Raw genomic sequence first — 19585 nt, 5'->3', positions numbered from 1 at the left:
AGAAATATTAAGCCTATTTTTAATATCTACATTTTCCAAGATTACTAGAGTGAAGTTTCAGCTTTCGATGTTACGGTCCAGTAGCTGAAATTTATCCAATTTGCTTTCCTATGAGGTGGTTTTAGTGGATTTACGTCTCACCATGGCTTTCGACGCTTTCTACTTACCGGGAAAAAGAAAATAGTACTTATTTGATATCAATAATTTTTTGTTATGTGATACGGCAAAATGCAACCCTGCATTAAAATCCACTTAAAAACAACTGGACGCTGAATTTCTGTTTAACTTTTATGAAATGCAAATATACAATTAAATAAGTAAATTAATTAATAAAATGGAAACAAATTTGGAAAATATTAATGAAACCTGGTGTAGAACTTGCAATGAAAAAACAAACATCAATTTTTTGCATTCCTTGGAGCAGAGAACTGAAGCCTACCCGACCCTTGCAAGTATGCTTTTAGAGATAACAGGAATAAATGTGAGTATGGACAAAACAATTCTAATTTTGATATCTGAATAAGTTGTAACACAATATTAACTATTTGAATAAAAGACTAAGATCGAAAATGAACAGAAAACTCTTCCGCGACACATATGTGGGAACTGCACTTATAAGCTGAAGAATGCATACGCCTTTGTGAAACAGGCGCAGCGCGTTAATAAACACTTCCTGGCTACACTACATGAAATAACTAATGATAATGTATCTAATGAACAATGCAAATTAGTGGATTGTTTACAAGAATTGCCAATTGATATGGAATCTGTTCAAATAAAAATGGAAAATGACACAGATGAAAACGTTTTTGAAAGGTTTGGTGTACTAAATGCAGATTTAAACAACATAGGAACTTGTGAGAAAACTAACATAAAACAGAGTAGCTCTAACCTAAATAAAGCGGTGAATACTGCAATAAATAATGATTGTGATATCAAAACAGATTTTATGTCTCTTGGTGTCCAAGACGAAACCAGTACTTTCAATACACGTAAGTTTATTTAATATAATAATTTAATATGTAATTAAATTAGCTATAATTAATTTTTTATAGCTTTTGATACAGTGGATCCAATAACTGTAGCTGAAACACACTGGGACAGCGATAATAGCGATTGTGATATGAACTATACAAACGGTACTGAAAGTTCAGAGAGGTAAAATTAAATGAAGTTCTTGTATGTGAAAATTATTAATATAATATGTCTTAAAATTACAGTCCAGCATCTGAAAAACTGACAACACGTCGACGGCGTGGGCGTCCATCAATGAAGAAATTGCATTCAGAAGGCGGTCGATTTTATTGTAATGTATGCGGAAAAACATTTGCTTGGAAGAAGGATTTACAACGTCATGAAAAAAGTCATTTCGCTGTACCCGACTTGCAATGTCAATATTGTGAACGGAAATTCTTTCGTAAAGATAAACTTAATGATCATTTGAAAACGCATCAAAAATCAAATCACAGATACCAATTAAGACGACAACCACAGTGGAATTTTGCAGACCTTTTATATACCGATAAACCATTCCAATCAATCCAATGTAAATTATGCGAATATAAATTCGAAAACACTACTGAATTAAGGATGCATATGGCGGTGCACTCCAATCCTGAGTCATTGCAACAATTGACTCTTAGTAGTGAGATTATTAGAGAGTTATTCTCCCAAATCACAGAACTCGATAAAATATATACGGTCATATGTGAAGAAATAGCACAGAAGCAATTTGCAAAATATTGTGCAGTTATAAATGTGTTTGGGTATGAAATGTGCCTTAGTGATTCTGATTCGGACACAGCTGAACCAGAAACTAAAATGAAAGTATATGAATGTGAATTATGTCAGGAAAAATTTAAACGAAAATATCAAGTGCTTGCACATGTAAAGGAGCAACATACCATTGATCAATTGCCTTATCGTTGTAGCGTTTGCAAATCAGAATTTGTTTGCAGTCAAATGTACCAGTTACACGTGAATAAACAATGTCATTGCAAGGAAAAGAAATATCAGTGTCTGAAATGTCCAGGTAAATTTATGTGGTTGGATAATCTTAAAGGACACAAATGTATCACCAAAGTTAACAGCACAGAAAATAAAATAAGCAAAGACAAAGACTTAATATGTAAAATTTGTGATGAGAAGTTTACAAACCTTAAAGACTTAAAACTGCACTTAATTACCCATGACACAGAAATGGAAACTATAAGCTGTAGTATTTGCGAACAACATTTCGTTAACTCCGAAGAGTTAAATCAACATATTGCACAAGAGCATAAACAGTTTTTGGGTAAGTTGCAATGTTGTTTATGCCTGGAAGAATTTCAGAATTTGTCACAACTACGAGCACATCTGAAGCAGCATGCAGATGGTCTGACAGGTGTTAACATTAGTGAAGGGCACTTTTTTCAAGTTTATTATCCAAATGGTTGTGATGGGCGAGAAACTGAAGTAGCGAATCATATTGCATCAGATTTTAAGGACAATAATTTAACGAAATATTACATTGCGTTAGACGATAGCTACAACGAAATGGATTTGTATGATTCGGAAACAGATAATGATGATATGGATTTAATTACAAAAGCAAAACAGTCTGCTACTATATACAAATGTGATATATGTCAGAAGACATACCATAGACGTAAACATATACTTCTCCATCAAATTAGTCAACATAGGGACTGCAGTACCTTACCACATGTCTGCACTCATTGTAGTAGACAGTTTGTATGTTCTGCTATTTTAGATCAGCACAAAAATAGAGATTGCATGAATACTAACAAAAAATTTCGGTGTGAAAATTGTGCTGAAAGTTTTATCTGGGAAGCTAATTTAAAATTACATTTTCAAGCGCGTCATGTTAAAGTGGAGGATGAAGAAACTAAAACGAATGAAGGAAAGAGACTGCAATGTGATCAATGCCAAAAAGTTTTTGTATGGCCTAAAGATTTAACTCGACACAAACGTGTGCATATGCCAGACGATGAAAAATACGATTGTCCTTATTGTGATCGTAAATTTAATAGGAAGGATAATATGCATTCTCATTTAAAAGTGCATGGCAGTAAAGCCGTGGCTTCTGTTTTGCCCAAAAAGGATGTAAATCGACAAAAATTAACTAAAGTCAAAGGTAATTAATTTCAATGTTTTTATTGTACTGTATATAATATAACGATCGCTTTATCTTTTCACAGGCATTGATGAAAATATGTGCAAGCCAAATGGTTGCAAAATTATACAATGCAAGATATGTCTGTCTAAACATACAAAAATATCTGATTTAAGCACTCATTTACGTACTCATCAATATGTAGTATCATTTGCACAACATCAATTACCCATGACAGAAATATCAAGCCTGTTATATCCCGAAGAAGAACCAATGGAAGAACAAGTGCTGATAGCACGTATAATGGCAGATGTTGCAAGACAAAATTTTGAGCATTTTTATTCCATTACCAATGAAGTTGGTTATGAGTTGGATTTGAAATGCTCAGAAACTGAGAGTGAAGCAAGTGACTCTGAAATGGGTAATGCAGTTGGTAATTTTTTGGGAAATCGCCTTCCCAAAAAGTATGGTTGCGAATTATGCGGCGTATCGTTTCAACGTAAATATAAATTATTCGAGCACCAATTGTTGAAACATGAATGGAATGAAGCACAGCATGTGTGTATTAATTGTAATGCTAGATTTCTTTCCGCTACTATCCTTCAACAACACTATGATGATCAATGTAAAAATATTAGTAAACGTTTTCTATGTCGAAAATGTCCTCGACGTTTCATGTGGAAGGAGAATTTGAAATCACATTTGCGCACTATACATTCAGAATACGACGATTCAAATAAGGTAAGTACTTTTATTTATACACAGAATCAACCACCGGTCCGCGCCATTAGCATCACTTGTTGTAAAATAACGCATTTTCGCATTTAATCATATATTTTTTTGATATTGGACTAGTTTTTGCAAATCATGCAGCTGTATATTTTGGGTTGAGAAACACTGCTTTAAACAAATCCTTTGTTAATTTGATATTATTGTGTTATATGATATGTTACATTTGAATATTTTCCTCTATAAATAATTGTTCTTTTCGTCTTCTTATAATATTTCAGTCAGATACACAACGTACATTTGATTGTTTGGAGTGCAAACGCAGTTTTCAAATGCAAAAGGATTTGACACGTCATATGTCCGTACACAAGCGAGATGCATTAATTATTAAATGTCTTTTCTGTCCACGGAAATTTTATCGCAAAGAAAATCTACACATGCACATAAAACGACACGGAATCACAGCAAGCGATCTAAGCACAGCCGAATGCATGATAAGCGCAACAACTCTACCGAATGGTCCCAAATCAATATTCTGCAAAGTATGTAATTTGCAATTTAAAAATATTGTTGACTTGCGGAATCATTTGCTGCAATGTTGTGCAGAACCAAATACTCTCATGCCTCCACATCATAACATCAACTCAGAACTTAACTATTCCATAATAAATAAACAAGGATTCGAATTACAAATCGATGATTCGGAAACAGATGACGAAACTACTTCCACCGGAAAAGTACTGCCCAAAGCCGAAGGTATACCACTACAGTATACATGTGAATTGTGCAATTTGAGTTGCAAACGGAAATTTGAGATAGCACAGCACCAACGTTCTGTACATAAGCATGAGCAACTGCCATTAAAGTGTGAAAAGTGTATATTCAAAACTGTTTCTAAGGTTAGTGCAATATTTATTAATGTTTTAAATCACAATTTTTTATTTAAATATAAATATTTGATTAATTTAGGATATACTCGCATCACACTTAAGAAATCAATGCTGTAATATAGAGAAAAAATATCAGTGTTCGAAATGCACCTACAAATTTATGTGGCAAATTAATCTCGATATACATATGAGCCTACATCATCCAGTTGAATTTGAACCAAAAATTAAAGTAGAAAATAATACGACTCAAGTGGTAGCAAACAATGTTGAGAAAGTATTTCAATGTGATAAATGTAATCGCAAGTATAATCGCAAAGACCGTCTCACTGCACATATTAAAAAGGTACACGTAGAAGGAAGTATTTCAAATAAAGAAAAATCAGACGATTCACAAATAGATCCCGTTACTGGTGAAAAAGTCAAAAAACCAATAATGGAAAAAAAATATCTCTGCGTATTTTGTGGTCGTGCCGTTTCTTCATCATCTAATCTAATTATACACATGCGTCGTCATACAGGTGAAAAACCATATAAATGTGACTTTTGTGATATGGCGTTTCCACGTTCATCAGATTTGCAATGTCATCGTCGTACACATACTGGTGAAAAGCCTCATATCTGTACAGTTTGTGACAAAGCATTTTCTCGTTCATATAAATTGCATACACATATGCGAATACATTCAGGTGAACGACCCTACAAATGCACCTATTGCGAAAAGAGTTTTACACAGTCCAACGATCTGACACTCCACATACGACGTCATACTGGGGAACGTCCATATGTTTGCGGTATATGCGGTGAACGTTTCATACAGGGCACAGCACTGAAAAATCATCGCCAAATGCGCGGTCATCATGAAGATATTGAACCAAAACGAAAGACACTCTTAGAGCAGTTTTAAGGTGTGTATATCAGAGAACTGTAACGAGTCACAATTTTAATACTCAGAGTAGACTTATAACAATCAAATAACTTATAACAACCGACTGTGATGTAATACTCATGAATGATTCATAAATCATTTGTGTCGAATGTCGGTGTTTATGAGTACCATATGAGCAGAACATAACTCATTAGAACTTCTGTCCGCTGTATGTATAAATATACATAAACGTGAAGTTGAATATATAAAAAAGAGAATCAGAATGCATATAAATGAAACACAGTCAATGATTCTAGTGTTAAGTACTCATTGCAGTTCTCTAATGTGTATATATATTTTTACGAAAAATTTTGTTTTTCTACTAAAGATCAAGTTTTAAATAAAATTTGTGTTAGTTATTGGTTTATAATTGATGAATAAATGTTTTATGAAAATGATAGAAATGTCCTTCTTTAAAATTAATAATATATTATAATGTAATATGATATAATGTAATATAATATAATAATATGTAATATAATAATATGTAATATAATAATATGTAATAATATTTAATCTAATATAATAATGTAATGTAAAATAATAATATTAATAATAATTTAGATAAGTATTTAATCTATTTTTTTAGTTTATTTATACACCTACATATATTGTTTTTATTTTAAATTAATATATAATATATAACATTTGTATACTATATATATATATATCCATTTAGATTTATTTTTCGTATATTTTCAATGTATATGAATATTAATCTATATAAAGGCATGAAGAAAAAAAATCTTGAAAATTCAAACAAAGGAACCAAATATTTTTTTTAATTATGCTTAGTCAGAGTTTGTGGATGCGATATAATAATATAAATCGAAAAAATTGAGTTTAGTTTCTAAATCTAGTTAGTCCATATGAAATATTGTTACCACAAGTAACTAAATAAAACTAAGTAGAAGTAAATAATAAAAAACCTAACTTCTCTACGTAGTTGCCTTTTCAATTTAATGTTAAGAATTTAGGTTATACATATAAGATAGCCATCAACACTATGCGGCTATAGACAGATATGACAGTATTATGCATATACCTATACAAATAATTAATGTAGCGGAGGCTTAAACAATCGATCATTAGGCCGTCAGTTACAATATAACAATGTAAATCAACTGGACGGAAGTTTAGTGAGAATTAGGTTTGAAATTCTTCAAGCATGGCACTGACAACTGGTAATAAGTTGTAAGCACTACTAAGTACACCTTCACTCTCCTAGTCGCACTGTTTTTAAAACCACAGATTATATGAATGCTTGTTTATTCATGTACATTGCATAAAGTTCAAAGCTAGAATTAAAAAGATATCGTTATACTTTCTGGCGTCATTATCAAGATAAAATGGATATTAATATAAAAATAACACGATGCATAAACTTCCTATAACTATTTGTAGCAAATTGCGTCATATTACTTGGAGTCTCTTCTCCTATCTACTATCTCAACTATACACGAGGCAGTTATACTGCATAACAGTTTTTAATATCAGAGCCAATATAATACAAATAAATGTATTTTAACAGTAGTAATATACCACATTAATGCTCCTACAGCTATAATATTTTACATATATCTTAATATATTATTATATTAAATCCATATATTTATAATATACTATATAATTTTCTTTTTTATATAGATAAGTTCTTTCAAAGTGTTTCCTTACAAACTAACACAAAGAGCGTTGTATACTTTCCAAAAGAAACAATTGTTAGTTAATATTAGCTATATATTTTTATTAAACTAAATTAAAACTACTTTAGTCGAAAATAAAATTTAGTCTTTTTTATGAATTTACAGTTTTGTGCTTATTAACGTCTTGCAAATTTTAATGCAAGGTAAACGCCAACAATAAAACATACAACCATACCTAATGCACGTAAGTTAGCCTTTGCAACTCCTTTTATTGAGCGCACTACATCTCCATTGTATAGAAAGACGTTGCGGCTTTCTTCAATAAAAGCAGCACGCATATCATCATCAAATTTTCCATAGTTTTCATTTAAGATTGTACGTAATTTAGCTTTAAGAACTGAAATTTTGTCTGGAAAAAATGTAGCAGCACAGCCAGGTGGACAAATAGTAACCTGAGCTGGCATAGGACGTTTTTCTAAATCAACTTCATGCAGTTCCGGATCAAAAGTCATTGCCTTATTATCTTCAGGTTCTTCTTGCTTTCCAATCCACAATTTACGAGCAATCATTCGTTTTTTTTGTAACAATTGACCACCAGACATTAAAGCCATATACATTTGGAAGGCATACGCAAATAACAGTAATTCATTTTTGCTGCGTACTTCTTCTAATTTCTTTAGATATTTCTTAACACTTTCTCTTGGTTCATAATTTTCTTGCCAGTTGCTACCTAGGAATATGTTAAGATCCTTTTCAAATGCTGCAGTGCGATACAGCTCTTTGGGTAATAGTGTTTCTGGTAAGTGGGTTTCAAAAAATTTGTATATCTCGTAAAAAGCAAGTAGACCATCTGCCCAAACAGTTTCATTGGAAAGAGCTAAAATTATATATAAATAATTATTATATAAATGTAAAACTTATATTGAATATTTTGTTTAAATTTAATATTAATTTTAACGTTTTATTGAATATTAATATTCAATCATTTATACTATACAACTATCTATTAATTTTTTGGTTAATAAGACAATATACAACATTTAATTATAAATTATTTAACTCTATTAACAATAACTATTATAAAAGCATTCCAGATGTGTATGTAAACCTATGTGCCACTTATTGTTCAAAACAATAAACAAATAGAATTTTCACAGAAGCAATGCACACAATTGTGGTGTAAAGTCTAAATGCGTATGTATGTAATGTATACTGCATATGCATTTACATACATGTACTTTATACTGCGTCGTAGACTTAAATAATTTTATATTAAATTTAGATGATTAAATATGGCAAATTTTTTTATACCTAATGCAAATTTTGCATTTACAAGAATATCGCTCATTTTATGCACATCCTTAGTAGCTTTACGCAACTCCTTAGTAAAAGTCATATCAGGCTCAGCCTTAACCTCTACGTCATTTTCGTTTTCCATTTTCTATTAATGTATGCTCTGCGCAATAATTTTGATAATACTGAACAAATTTTCAGATATATTTTTTAAAGATTCTTTATACAATGGAAAACTTTTAAAAAAATTGATTTTAAAAGTAAGTAATGTTGTTTCTTTTTACTAGGTTAAAACAGAGTTGTTTTCTATACACATAATAAGTGTGCTAAGAAAACAAAAATTGTAAATACACAATTTTTACTTATTACCAATCCGACGCAACAGTGGCTGTACGGTTCTATTTAACTACAAAATTAAATGTGAACAAAGCAGGACTATTGCAATTGTATATGGAACACATATATAAATTATACCCTACATGATTTTATGGATAAAGTGAATGAATATGTGAATATGAGCTATGATTGAGATGAGCTGTAATCCAGATTTCATATTTTTCTATTTAATATATATTTCTAATCAAAGAAGATCCAATTGAAAAGGTTGGCATTAAAAAAAAAAAACATTTAAATAAATTTATATCAATAATTTATTTAGTAAGTAGGTTTTGAATTTTGTATGTATTTATGTGCATATATCTACTAATTTAAATATTGAAGTAAAACTATTTGTGCTATTACTCCAGTTTGTAACTGCTCGTCTTCTACTAATAAAAGATAAGTCCTTTGGTTCTTGAATATGATACACAACATATTCAAAATTGATTCTTGAATATGATAATGTACAACGTACATTATGGAGACATTATTTTCTATTGAATTGTGACGGTTCCAGTAGGCTGAGTTTACTGAAATTGAAATGCAAAATTCAATTTCAAATATTTTCAGTTTTTTAATTTGGTTGAGGAAAACGTTTCCTATTTCGTTCATAAGAAATTTGATTAAAGTTGGCATATCGTTAAATATTTGTGTTTTTGTTGATTAGTTAAGTATGGAGTACTTTGCTTAAGAATAATTATAATAAATTTATATAAATTTATTTGTTAAAGAAAACCTTGGATAAACAAATAAAATAAAATAATTTAATGCGTCATCTGAGAGAGCGTTTTGAGAGAGGGATGTTCCCTGTCGAAATTTAAAAATGCTACACAGACTATACTTGTACATTTTATTTCAAGTAAAATTTGTGTGATATGTAAATTACCTGTTTTGGTTTGAATTTAAATTTTTGTATTGTTTATTTACGCGGTACTAGTATTCTCACCAGATTTTATACAAAGCTGTTCTATGAAAATCTGTGTAAAAAGCATGATTTGGCACTTTATTCGTGTTACGTTCTCAATTTGTTTGAAAGGTTTATGTTTCATGTTTATTTTTATTATATCCAAACTAATTTTATACCGGATATCTTAAACCAGATATCTTCGTATTATATTAAAACATTAGGAAATTTCACACTCTAAATGAAATTGTTTTCTATTATTAAAATTTAATAACACTTCTTAATAATCTCAAATCAATATATTGTATATTGTGCTTCATTTATATCTATCCTTATTAAAAATATTTAAAAAAAATATTTTCATTTATTTTTCCATTTCAAATTAACTTTTGCAAGAAAGGGGAATCTGTACATCTATTATAGGCAGAGTTGCCGTTTTAGCACTTTTGCTGCTAGATTTAGCTTTTTTTTTGTGGAATAGCTGCAAAATTTGATTTCAGCATTTAGCATTTTATTTAGCAATTCAGTAAAAATTTTTTTGGCATTATTTCGAAAATAGTTTAAAAATTAATAGAAGTAACATATTTGACACTTTTCAAGAAGAAAAGATAAGGATGAGTGATGAGGAAATCACCAATATGGGACTTTAGTGGCAAAAATTAACACTTCATACTTGGAATAATATAAATTCAACCATCGATTTTTGGATTTGTGTGCTTGAATACAAGAATGCAATATATGAAAATCCCTTTAATAAATTGGCGAAGTTTGTCATAAAATTTAGTGTTACCTTTTAGTAATGCGGAGGTTGAACGTTGGTTTAGTGCAATGAGTTTAGTAAAAACTAAACTTAGAAACAGAATCCTTATCGAAACAATGATTTCTATTCATAACATATGTTGCGGCTTAAAATTGCAAAATAAATGTTGCGAAAACTCCGAAATACCTCTCGATCTTATGAAAAAATTCAGTAACGAAAATAATGGTTTACGAAACTCCATTCAAGATGAGGAAGTATTATACGATATCAATTTGGAAGATGCATTAACATAGAAATTCTTTTTTTTAAATTTTTGATAATGTAATGTACTGTAAATAAATAAAATATTCTTAATTATGTTCTTATTTGGTGTTTAAAATATAAAGTTTTATTTTTTTTTTTAGCATTTTTTTAGCATTTTTTTAAAGCCGATATAGCATTATATTTTTCAGGGATGTGGCCACACTGATTATAGGGGAATGCTATTTATTATTATATTTACTATACAACACTGGTTAATAATTATTTGTGAAGTATTCGTATGAGCCGCGAATTTGTTAAATTTTTCAATTACTGTAACAATATAGAAATATGGCATACATAGTCAGCAATACGCATAGTTTTAATCCATCCTTGTGCAGGACATGCCAACAAAGTACCAATATCAGTAGTCTTCATTCATTAGAAGAAGAAATAGAAAATAGTCTATCTCTCGGAGACATGCTACTGGAAATAGCGCAAATAAATGTAAGAACTAATGCTTTATGAATATTCTTTAAATTTCAACTATTCTTATTTAAAGATTAAAACAGACTGTTATAAACACTTACCAAAATATGTTTGCAGTGACTGCCGTGATAAACTTAAAAATGCCCACACATTTGCAGTTCAGGCGCAGAAAGTAAACAAACAATTCATTGAATACTTGGGGAGTCAGTATATCAAGCAAGAACCTGCTATTGAAATAGATAGTGTAGATATCGAATCAGAGGTTCTAAATGAATCTGATTATGTTGACATTAATATAAACTCTTCAACATATGAAAAATATATTGGGAAGAGAAATTTAGAAAAATTGTCATCTGTGAAAAGCGTGGAAGAGTCTTTTTTAAATGTGAATAATGCAACAGACGAATTTATATTACCTATAAGACGTAATGAAATAGGTAATTAAAAGTTAAATAATCTATACTTATAAATATGAATTTAGTACTAAGTAATTTATTTTTAGCGTCTTTTACTGTTGGTTCAACAAAAGTACCTGTAACGCACATTCCGCTTGATAGGAATAAGCATACCTCATGTTTGGAAATTAAAAAAAAAGATTCAAGAACAAACAGATTGAAGAAAAAATTGTTGCCAAAAATTGAAAGTCTAGAAAAGATGATCGATACGCAAGCAACCACTATTAGTGAAATGAAAATGAATTTTGAAAGTTTATTTAAATACTATAATATAAAGGAAATTCAAAAAAATAACTTCGACACTAATAATATCTCAGTGTATAGTTTTAAAGTGATAGACAGTTCTCAAGAGCTAAGAGAACTTGAAGAAAACTTAAATGATTCGAAATACAAGGACTGGTTAATTACCCATCTCTCTTCTGTTTGTGGAGTAGATGGTATGTTAGATGGTAAGAATTGTGCTAATGAGCTGGTCGATTATATGTTTTCAAAGGAATTACTAACAAAGTACTCATTATTGGATGAATGCAGAGAAAAATATAACTCTATTACAAATTGTGGGATTAAAACATATAAAAACGTTTATGGATTATTTTTCACTGTTATTCAAAAGGCTGATATGACTTTCTCTTTTCAAAAGCAGGATGAATTTTTTGATGTGATTTTAAAAAATAAAAAAGCTTGACCAGCCGCTATAATGAAAGTTGGTGGCGTAGTTACGAAAGTAACAAAACATAAGCTGAGACTTGAAAATCTTATCAATGAAAAGAAGCTTTATAGCAGTCTAAGTGAAGCATAAGTTGTAAGTTCATTGCAAGCGGTTCAAAGGAAGGAGGAATATATTTCAGTAACATCTGAAAACATCTGAAAGTAGTAATTATTAGGTATGTATTCTGTGCTTAAAAAACCATAATGTACATAGTTAAATATATCATTAAGACAATTATCGTATAAGCTAATAAAATACTAGTACATTATTATGGTTGTGAAAATTTGTTTTAGTTTAATTTTGTATGTATACACTATCACAGAAAGAGTATTGTACGATTGAAAAACGGTGAATATGGCCTACGAGTAGTGATAAGCTGCTGCCTTTATGTGATACTAAAAAATCAATATTGTTGAAATTAAATAGTTAGTAATGTAAAATATATATGTCTAAATTTTAAGAAGCGCTTTATTTGGAAAACATAAATCTCAATAAATCAACGAATGTTCTTAAACTACTAATAACACATCACCCAATATGTCGTCCGACTAACTAAGAAAAAAAAATTTTTTCTGCCCAAAATCGATTTTACTCATCAATATAATCTCCTTCAAGGGCAATACAATCATTCCAATGCTTCTCTAACTTCTCGATGCCGTGCTTGTAGAAGGATTTGTCTTTTACCTCAAAATAGGCTTCAGTTTCAGCAATTACTTCTTCATTTGAGGTGGATTTCTTACTGGTGAGCATTTTTTTTAAAATCAGCGAATAGCCAGTAGTAGATCTGGACTATACGGTGGATGAGGAAGCAATTCGAAGTGTAATTCGAACAATTTGGCCATCGTTTTTATTGACTTGTGACATGGTGCATTGTCTTGGTGAAACAAAATTTTTGACTTTGCTATATGCGGTCGTTTTTTCACAATTTCTGGTTTCAAATGATCCAGTGATGCGGTGTAGTAGTTACTATTGATTGTTTTTCCCTTTTCGAGATAGTCAATGAATATTATACCATGTGCATCCCAAAATACTGAAGCCATAACCTTTCCAGCTGACTGTTGTGCCTATGGACGCTTCGGACGTGGTTCACCGGCTGCAGTTCACTCAGATGATGATTGTTTTGATCCCGGAGTGAAGCGATGGATCCATGTTTTATCCATTGTCACATGTCGACGCAAAAAATCTGATTTATTATGTGTTAACATGGCCAAACACTGCTCTGAATCATCAACATGTTGTTGTTTTTGATCGACTGTGAGTAAACGTGACACCCACTTTGAAAAGAGCATTCTCATGGTCAAATGTTTATGCATAATTGTAAACACATTGCCTTCTATATCATTATGGTCTCAGCTATCTCACGCAATTTCAATTTACAATTAGATTTAAACAATTTCTGGACTTTTGATGTTTTCTCACTGTCTTCGGTAGCTGTTCGACCACATTTAAATTCAGCAAACCAATAACAAATGTTTTTTTACGATGGAGCAGAGTCCGGATAACACTTTTGAAGCCATTGCTTAGCTTGTACAGTTTTTTTTTCATCAAGAAACAATGATAAATTAACACACGAAATTGTTTTGAATCCATTGTTTTGAAAATAACAGAAGTAGATTTGCTTAAACGGCTGTTTTTCCTGATTAATCGCAATGTCATGAAATTTTACACATAGTCTTTTGAAGGTTGGTACTTCATCAACGTCATATGGATTTGACAATGGCAGCACCATCTGCGTGTCAGTCGTGCGACATATTGAGCGATGTAATACATGATAAGTCGAGGACAAAAAGTTAAACAGTGCTCCATAAACAAGTGCTGATTCATAGTTGAATGGCTCATGACAATTCTGCTTCATGTGCTATTAAGAATTATTTAAACTTGCCAATACATGATTTTAAAACGTAAACTACGTGGTGAAATAACGCACCACGGTAAAATAAAAAGAGATCAAGGAATCGAAAGCGTTGAAGACAGAACTCTAAAATTGATTGATTTTACAGATGCCCATAATTCTTACAGCGCATTAACTACTCGTAAAATAAATACAATCTATATTTCACCAGAAAGATATAACGGACTTTAAAACCTACTTTTATTATCACACCTCAGTGCCTCAAGGTGCATCCACACAAAAGTGAACGGTTGCGAACGAACGAATTTTTGCAGGTACGGTTACCTGCGAATGTTGCGAACGATGCACCTTCAGATAGGATATCTGAATAATATGTATATTATGTTAGATCACATGTTAAGAAAAAGTGGTGCAGATACCAACTCATGTATTATCAAACAATATAAACAATAAATTATACTTTCATTGCGTTTTACTCTTGATTCATAGTTTTAAATTCTACGTTATAGCATTTTAACGCAGCGTGAGTAATCGTAATTACGATTTTAAATGTAAATTTCTGAACTTTACAACCATAAGGCTAAGATCAAAGTGTAGTATCTGTTTTATTAGCTTAACATCTAATAAGTAATAATATTATGAACTCAATTTCAATTTAACACAAATTATTAAACTTTCGGCTGTTTTCTGCATTTTGTAAGGAATCGAGCCGAATAAGCGAAATTACGATTATTTATCCTATGTGAATAGAGTTATAATTTTTTTTTATATATGTAACCGTAAGAATACTATAGGAACATGTTATTTGTGTTTAATATCATTTATTTATACAACAAGTGGATTAATCAATAGATTTATTTGGTGCTACACAGCGTATAAATAAAATTAGAATAAGAATTATTTTGTAATAGATAGTTAAAAATCGATTCTACAAATTTTAAGAAATTTTTTACATAAATTCTTTGATTGGTTCCACTTCCAACATTGAAAGCATATTTTTAAAAAAAATTAATTAATTGGTACTACTTCCAACACTTAAAACATACCTCATATGTATGAAAACCAGTGGAATTTACAATAAGTGCAGAACTGTGTATTTATAAATGTGTAGAAATATTGATAGGATTAAAATATGGAAACTAAATTAGAAATCAAAGAGAGCTTTGATGAGTCCTGGTGCAGAACGTGCAATGAACGTACCAGTATCAGTTTTCTTCATTCTCTGGAAGAGCAAGTAGAAAACTGCCCAAGTCTTGCCGATATGTTACTTGAAATAGCCAAAATAAATGTAAAGCCAATCTTTAAAACGATTTTATTAAAAATTATTAATATTTTTATTTAAAGATCAAAACAGAAGACGATAATAACGACTTACCTAGATATGTGTGCGGTAATTGCAGTTATAAACTCAAGAACGCCTATTCGTTTGTAGTGCAGGCGCAGCAAGTAAATAAACAATTCATTGAGAAACTGAATTCAAATGTCAGAAAAGTACATGTTAAGCAAGTGGACTGCCTGCAGGAAGCACCTATTGACATGGAGAGTATGGAAATAAAACTTGAAAACCTAGAAGAAACTGATGGTTACGATGCGTTTAAAGATATTGAATTCTCCTCGGAAACGGATGCAAACTTGATTGCTGATGTAAGTTTAAAACATTCAGAAGCAACGAAAACGAATGAAAGCACTTCTGTTAAAAGTATTATGGCAACAGAACCTATATTACCTACAAATCGGGATGAAGCATGTAATTAAATGGTTACCAATTGTAATAGATTAAAAAAAATATATATATTTTTAGCTTCTGTGACTGTTGATCCCATTACCGTTATGGATACACAGTGGCAGTCTGATAGCAATGAATCTAATGGTGCAAAGAATGATGATGATTCCGATAGTTGCGAAAAGTATGTTCAGCATAAATATATAATATGCGATTTATGTTTTTTATATATGATTACAGATTCGCTTATCGGCCAGTGAGAAAACGACGACGCGCTGCTAAAAATACAGCAGAATCAAATGAAGGAAGATTTCCATGCAACATTTGTGGCGAAACATTTGCTTGGAAGAATAGTGTACTACGCCATGAGAGATCCCATTTTGCTAAGCCACAATATGAGTGCTCCTATTGCGATCGAAAATTTTTTCGTAAGGACAAACTTAATGATCATACAAAGAAACATTTAAAACCAAATCAATCGAGAAAACCGCGTCATCCTGAATGGAACTTCGGCAATCGCTTATATTCTGACAAACCATTCCAAAAGATACAATGTAAAATCTGCGATATGATTTTTAACAACACATTTGCATTACGTAAACATTTAGCCGTACACTCCAATCCAGATACGTTACTACATTTAAAACTGGATAGTGACATTGTAAAAGAGTTTTTCACACAAACCGAAGATTTAAATGAGATTGTGGCTAGCATATGCAAGGACATTTCGCATCAACTACTGTCTAAATATGTTGTAGTAGTTAATGAATTTGGTTATGAAATGTGTCTCAGTGATTCCGATGTGGACTCAAAAGAAATCGATAAAGTAACGAAATATAAATGTGAATTGTGTAATGAGTTTTATTTGCGTAAGCATCTCGTTTTTGCACACATTAAAGAGAAGCACTCAACAGATCAACTGCCATATCGTTGTCTTGTTTGTAAATTAAAATTTGTCTGTGAAAAGATGTATAAACTGCACACGGAAAGTCAATGCCGTTGTAAAGAGAAAAAGTACAAATGCGTCAAATGTCCAGGTAAATTCATGTGGCTAAAAAATTTAGAAGAACACAAGTGTTCCAATTGTAAAGAGGAAGAGTTGGTATGTAGCTACTGTGAAGAAACTTTTACGAAATTAAGTGACTTTCGATTTCATATGAATAAACACGATGTGGATGAGAGTTTATTTGATTGTACAATATGTGATCAACACTGCACCCAGGCAGATGAGTTGCGACAACATTTTAATGAAAAACATGCACTTACAGGGCGTAAGATCCGATGCTGTCTATGTGAAAAAAGTTTTACAAGCTTAACTCAACTCCGAGCACATCTACAACAACACGCAGATAGTTTGGTTGACATCAATTTAAATGAAGGATACTTTTTCAAAATATTTTATCCACAAGGTTTCGTAGGCCGCGAAAATGAAGTCACTACTAATATTGCAGACGATTTTCTAACGAAAAGGTTATCACTTTTCTATATAACATTGGATGAGGAATATAATGAAATCGACTTATATGACTCAGAGACAGATAATGAATGTCAAAACGTTGCGGTATATGAATGCAGCTTGTGCAAAAATATCTTTAACAGGCGTAAACATTTACTGAAGCACCAAAATACTGAACACACAAATTCCGAATTACCTTATGTCTGTAAACACTGTAATAATAAATTTGTTTGTGATTATCTCTTACAAAATCATATGAGTCGCGACTGCCTTAATATTAATAAAAAATTTCATTGTGAAGAGTGCGGATCACGTTTTGTTTGGGAAGAAAATTTAAAACTACATATGCAAGCGAGACATCCTGCTAACAGAGTGCAGAAAAACCTACAGATAGCAAAGAACTTGCAATGTGACTTGTGTTATAAAGTCTTTATTTGGCCAAGAGATTTAACGCGGCATAAAAAGGAACAACATATGAGCAACGATGATAAATTAGTTAATGCGAAAGCAGTAAGAGCCGTGGGTAAGACTTTTGATTATTTTTTTGAACAGTACACCTAAATTTTGAGATTTTTTTTCGACAGGTATTGATGAATATTTATGTAAGCCAAATGGTACTAAGATTGCGCGTTGTATGATTTGCCAATATAAAACCAACAAAATTTCTGAACTTCAAACACATCTTCGTAATCATCGATACTTTTTGTCATTTACACAGCCTGTAGAAAGTATTTGTGCCTTGATTTATCCCGAAGAGCCACCAATGCAGGAGGAGATATTAACTAAACGTATTTTGTCTGATATTGCTAGACAAAAATTCGATCATTTTTATTCTATTACAAATGAGGTGGGCTATGAATTGAACATTTTCAGTTCTGATACGGAATGTGAAGAATATAATGTGAACTCTGCTCAAGAATTTTCTTCTAATCAACAATCTATTGCAACAAAATTAAACTATTGTGACCTTTGTGGTATCTCATTCGAACGTAAATATAAACTATTCCAGCATCAACTTTTGAAACATAAATGGAATGAAGCACAACACGTGTGCAGCTGTTGTGACAGTAGGTTCCTGTCTGCTTCTAGTTTACTAACGCATTTGGACAATCAGTGTAAAAATAAGCATAAACGCTATTTGTGTTTTAAATGCCCTCGAAGATTTATGTGGAAGGATAACCTTATAATGCATTTACGTATTATACATTTAGAGGTAAATCTAATAGATTTAAAATTGAAATTTTATTCTACATTAACAATGTTATCAAATATTTACTTTTTTATTTCAAATAAACACTTGTTGATTTTACAGACAGATGATTCACAAATTGAAGCTAAAATTAACTCAAGCAGCAATAAAAGAAATAAAGCTGTTGTATCGGATAAAAAATATTTGTGCGAACTATGTGGTTTTGCTGCAGCTAAACCATCCAATCTTGTCATACATATGAGGCGTCATACAGGCGAGAAACCATTTAAATGTGATTTTTGCGATAAGGCATTTCCAAATACATCTGATTTAAAGACACATCGTCAATCTCATACTGGTGAAAAACCATATATCTGTAATACTTGTAATAAAGCTTTTCCACGTGCATACAAATTGCGCATACACATGCGTACGCACTCAGGAGAACGTCCATACATCTGCTCTTATTGCAACAAAAGCTTTACGCATTCGAAAAATCTAACCTTGCATGTGCGTCGACATACCGGTGAACGTCCATTTGTTTGCGGCATTTGTGGTCAAGGATTTATACAGGGTGCACAATTGCGAAAGCATCGCCAATTAGTTGGTCATCATGAAGATATAGAACCCAAAAGAAAAACATTACTATTGGAATAGGTATAATTTAGAGGGCTTGATTACTATTATGAGATATTATATTTTGACTTACTTCTTTCCCCAATCTTACTACTGCAATAAATTAAGTTAAAATATATGGAAGCTAACTTAGCAGATTTTAGGCAAATATTCAAAAATTTTCCAATAACATTACACTGCAAAATTAAACATTTTTTAA

At 31.2% G+C, this 19585-nt stretch overlaps 3 protein-coding genes across 3 annotated transcripts; 2 read left to right on the top strand and 1 right to left on the bottom strand.

Moving 5' to 3' along the window:
* Window positions 1-218: 218 nt before the first annotated feature.
* Window positions 219-19450, top strand: LOC119675720. Its single transcript, XM_038086927.1, has 16 exons — window positions 219-481; window positions 557-992; window positions 1056-1158; window positions 1221-3136; window positions 3201-3856; window positions 4126-4743; window positions 4814-5635; window positions 11440-11803; window positions 11869-12072; window positions 12139-12270; window positions 15513-15670; window positions 15727-16129; window positions 16184-16289; window positions 16346-18084; window positions 18146-18774; window positions 18874-19450. Exons 1-16 carry the CDS (start codon window positions 335-337, stop codon window positions 19405-19407), a joined length of 8967 nt encoding a protein of 2988 aa, XP_037942855.1. The 5' UTR covers window positions 219-334; the 3' UTR covers window positions 19408-19450.
* Window positions 7376-8844, bottom strand: LOC119675806. Its single transcript, XM_038087023.1, has 2 exons — window positions 8614-8844; window positions 7376-8179 (listed from the first exon to the last, which is right to left on the bottom strand). The coding sequence occupies exons 1-2, from the start codon at window positions 8738-8740 to the stop codon at window positions 7479-7481; spliced, it is 828 nt and encodes a 275-aa protein (XP_037942951.1). The 5' UTR covers window positions 8741-8844; the 3' UTR covers window positions 7376-7478.
* Window positions 11058-12803, top strand: LOC119675805. The gene is made up of 3 exons (XM_038087022.1): window positions 11058-11384; window positions 11440-11803; window positions 11869-12803. The coding sequence occupies exons 1-3, from the start codon at window positions 11229-11231 to the stop codon at window positions 12504-12506; spliced, it is 1158 nt and encodes a 385-aa protein (XP_037942950.1). The 5' UTR covers window positions 11058-11228; the 3' UTR covers window positions 12507-12803.
* Window positions 19451-19585: the final 135 nt, after the last annotated feature.

Source organism: Teleopsis dalmanni, chromosome 2, assembly GCF_002237135.1.
Source record: "Teleopsis dalmanni isolate 2A chromosome 2, ASM223713v2, whole genome shotgun sequence".
Classification (NCBI taxonomy): domain Eukaryota; kingdom Metazoa; phylum Arthropoda; class Insecta; order Diptera; family Diopsidae; genus Teleopsis; species Teleopsis dalmanni.
This window is presented reverse-complemented; position numbering and strand designations above follow the sequence as displayed.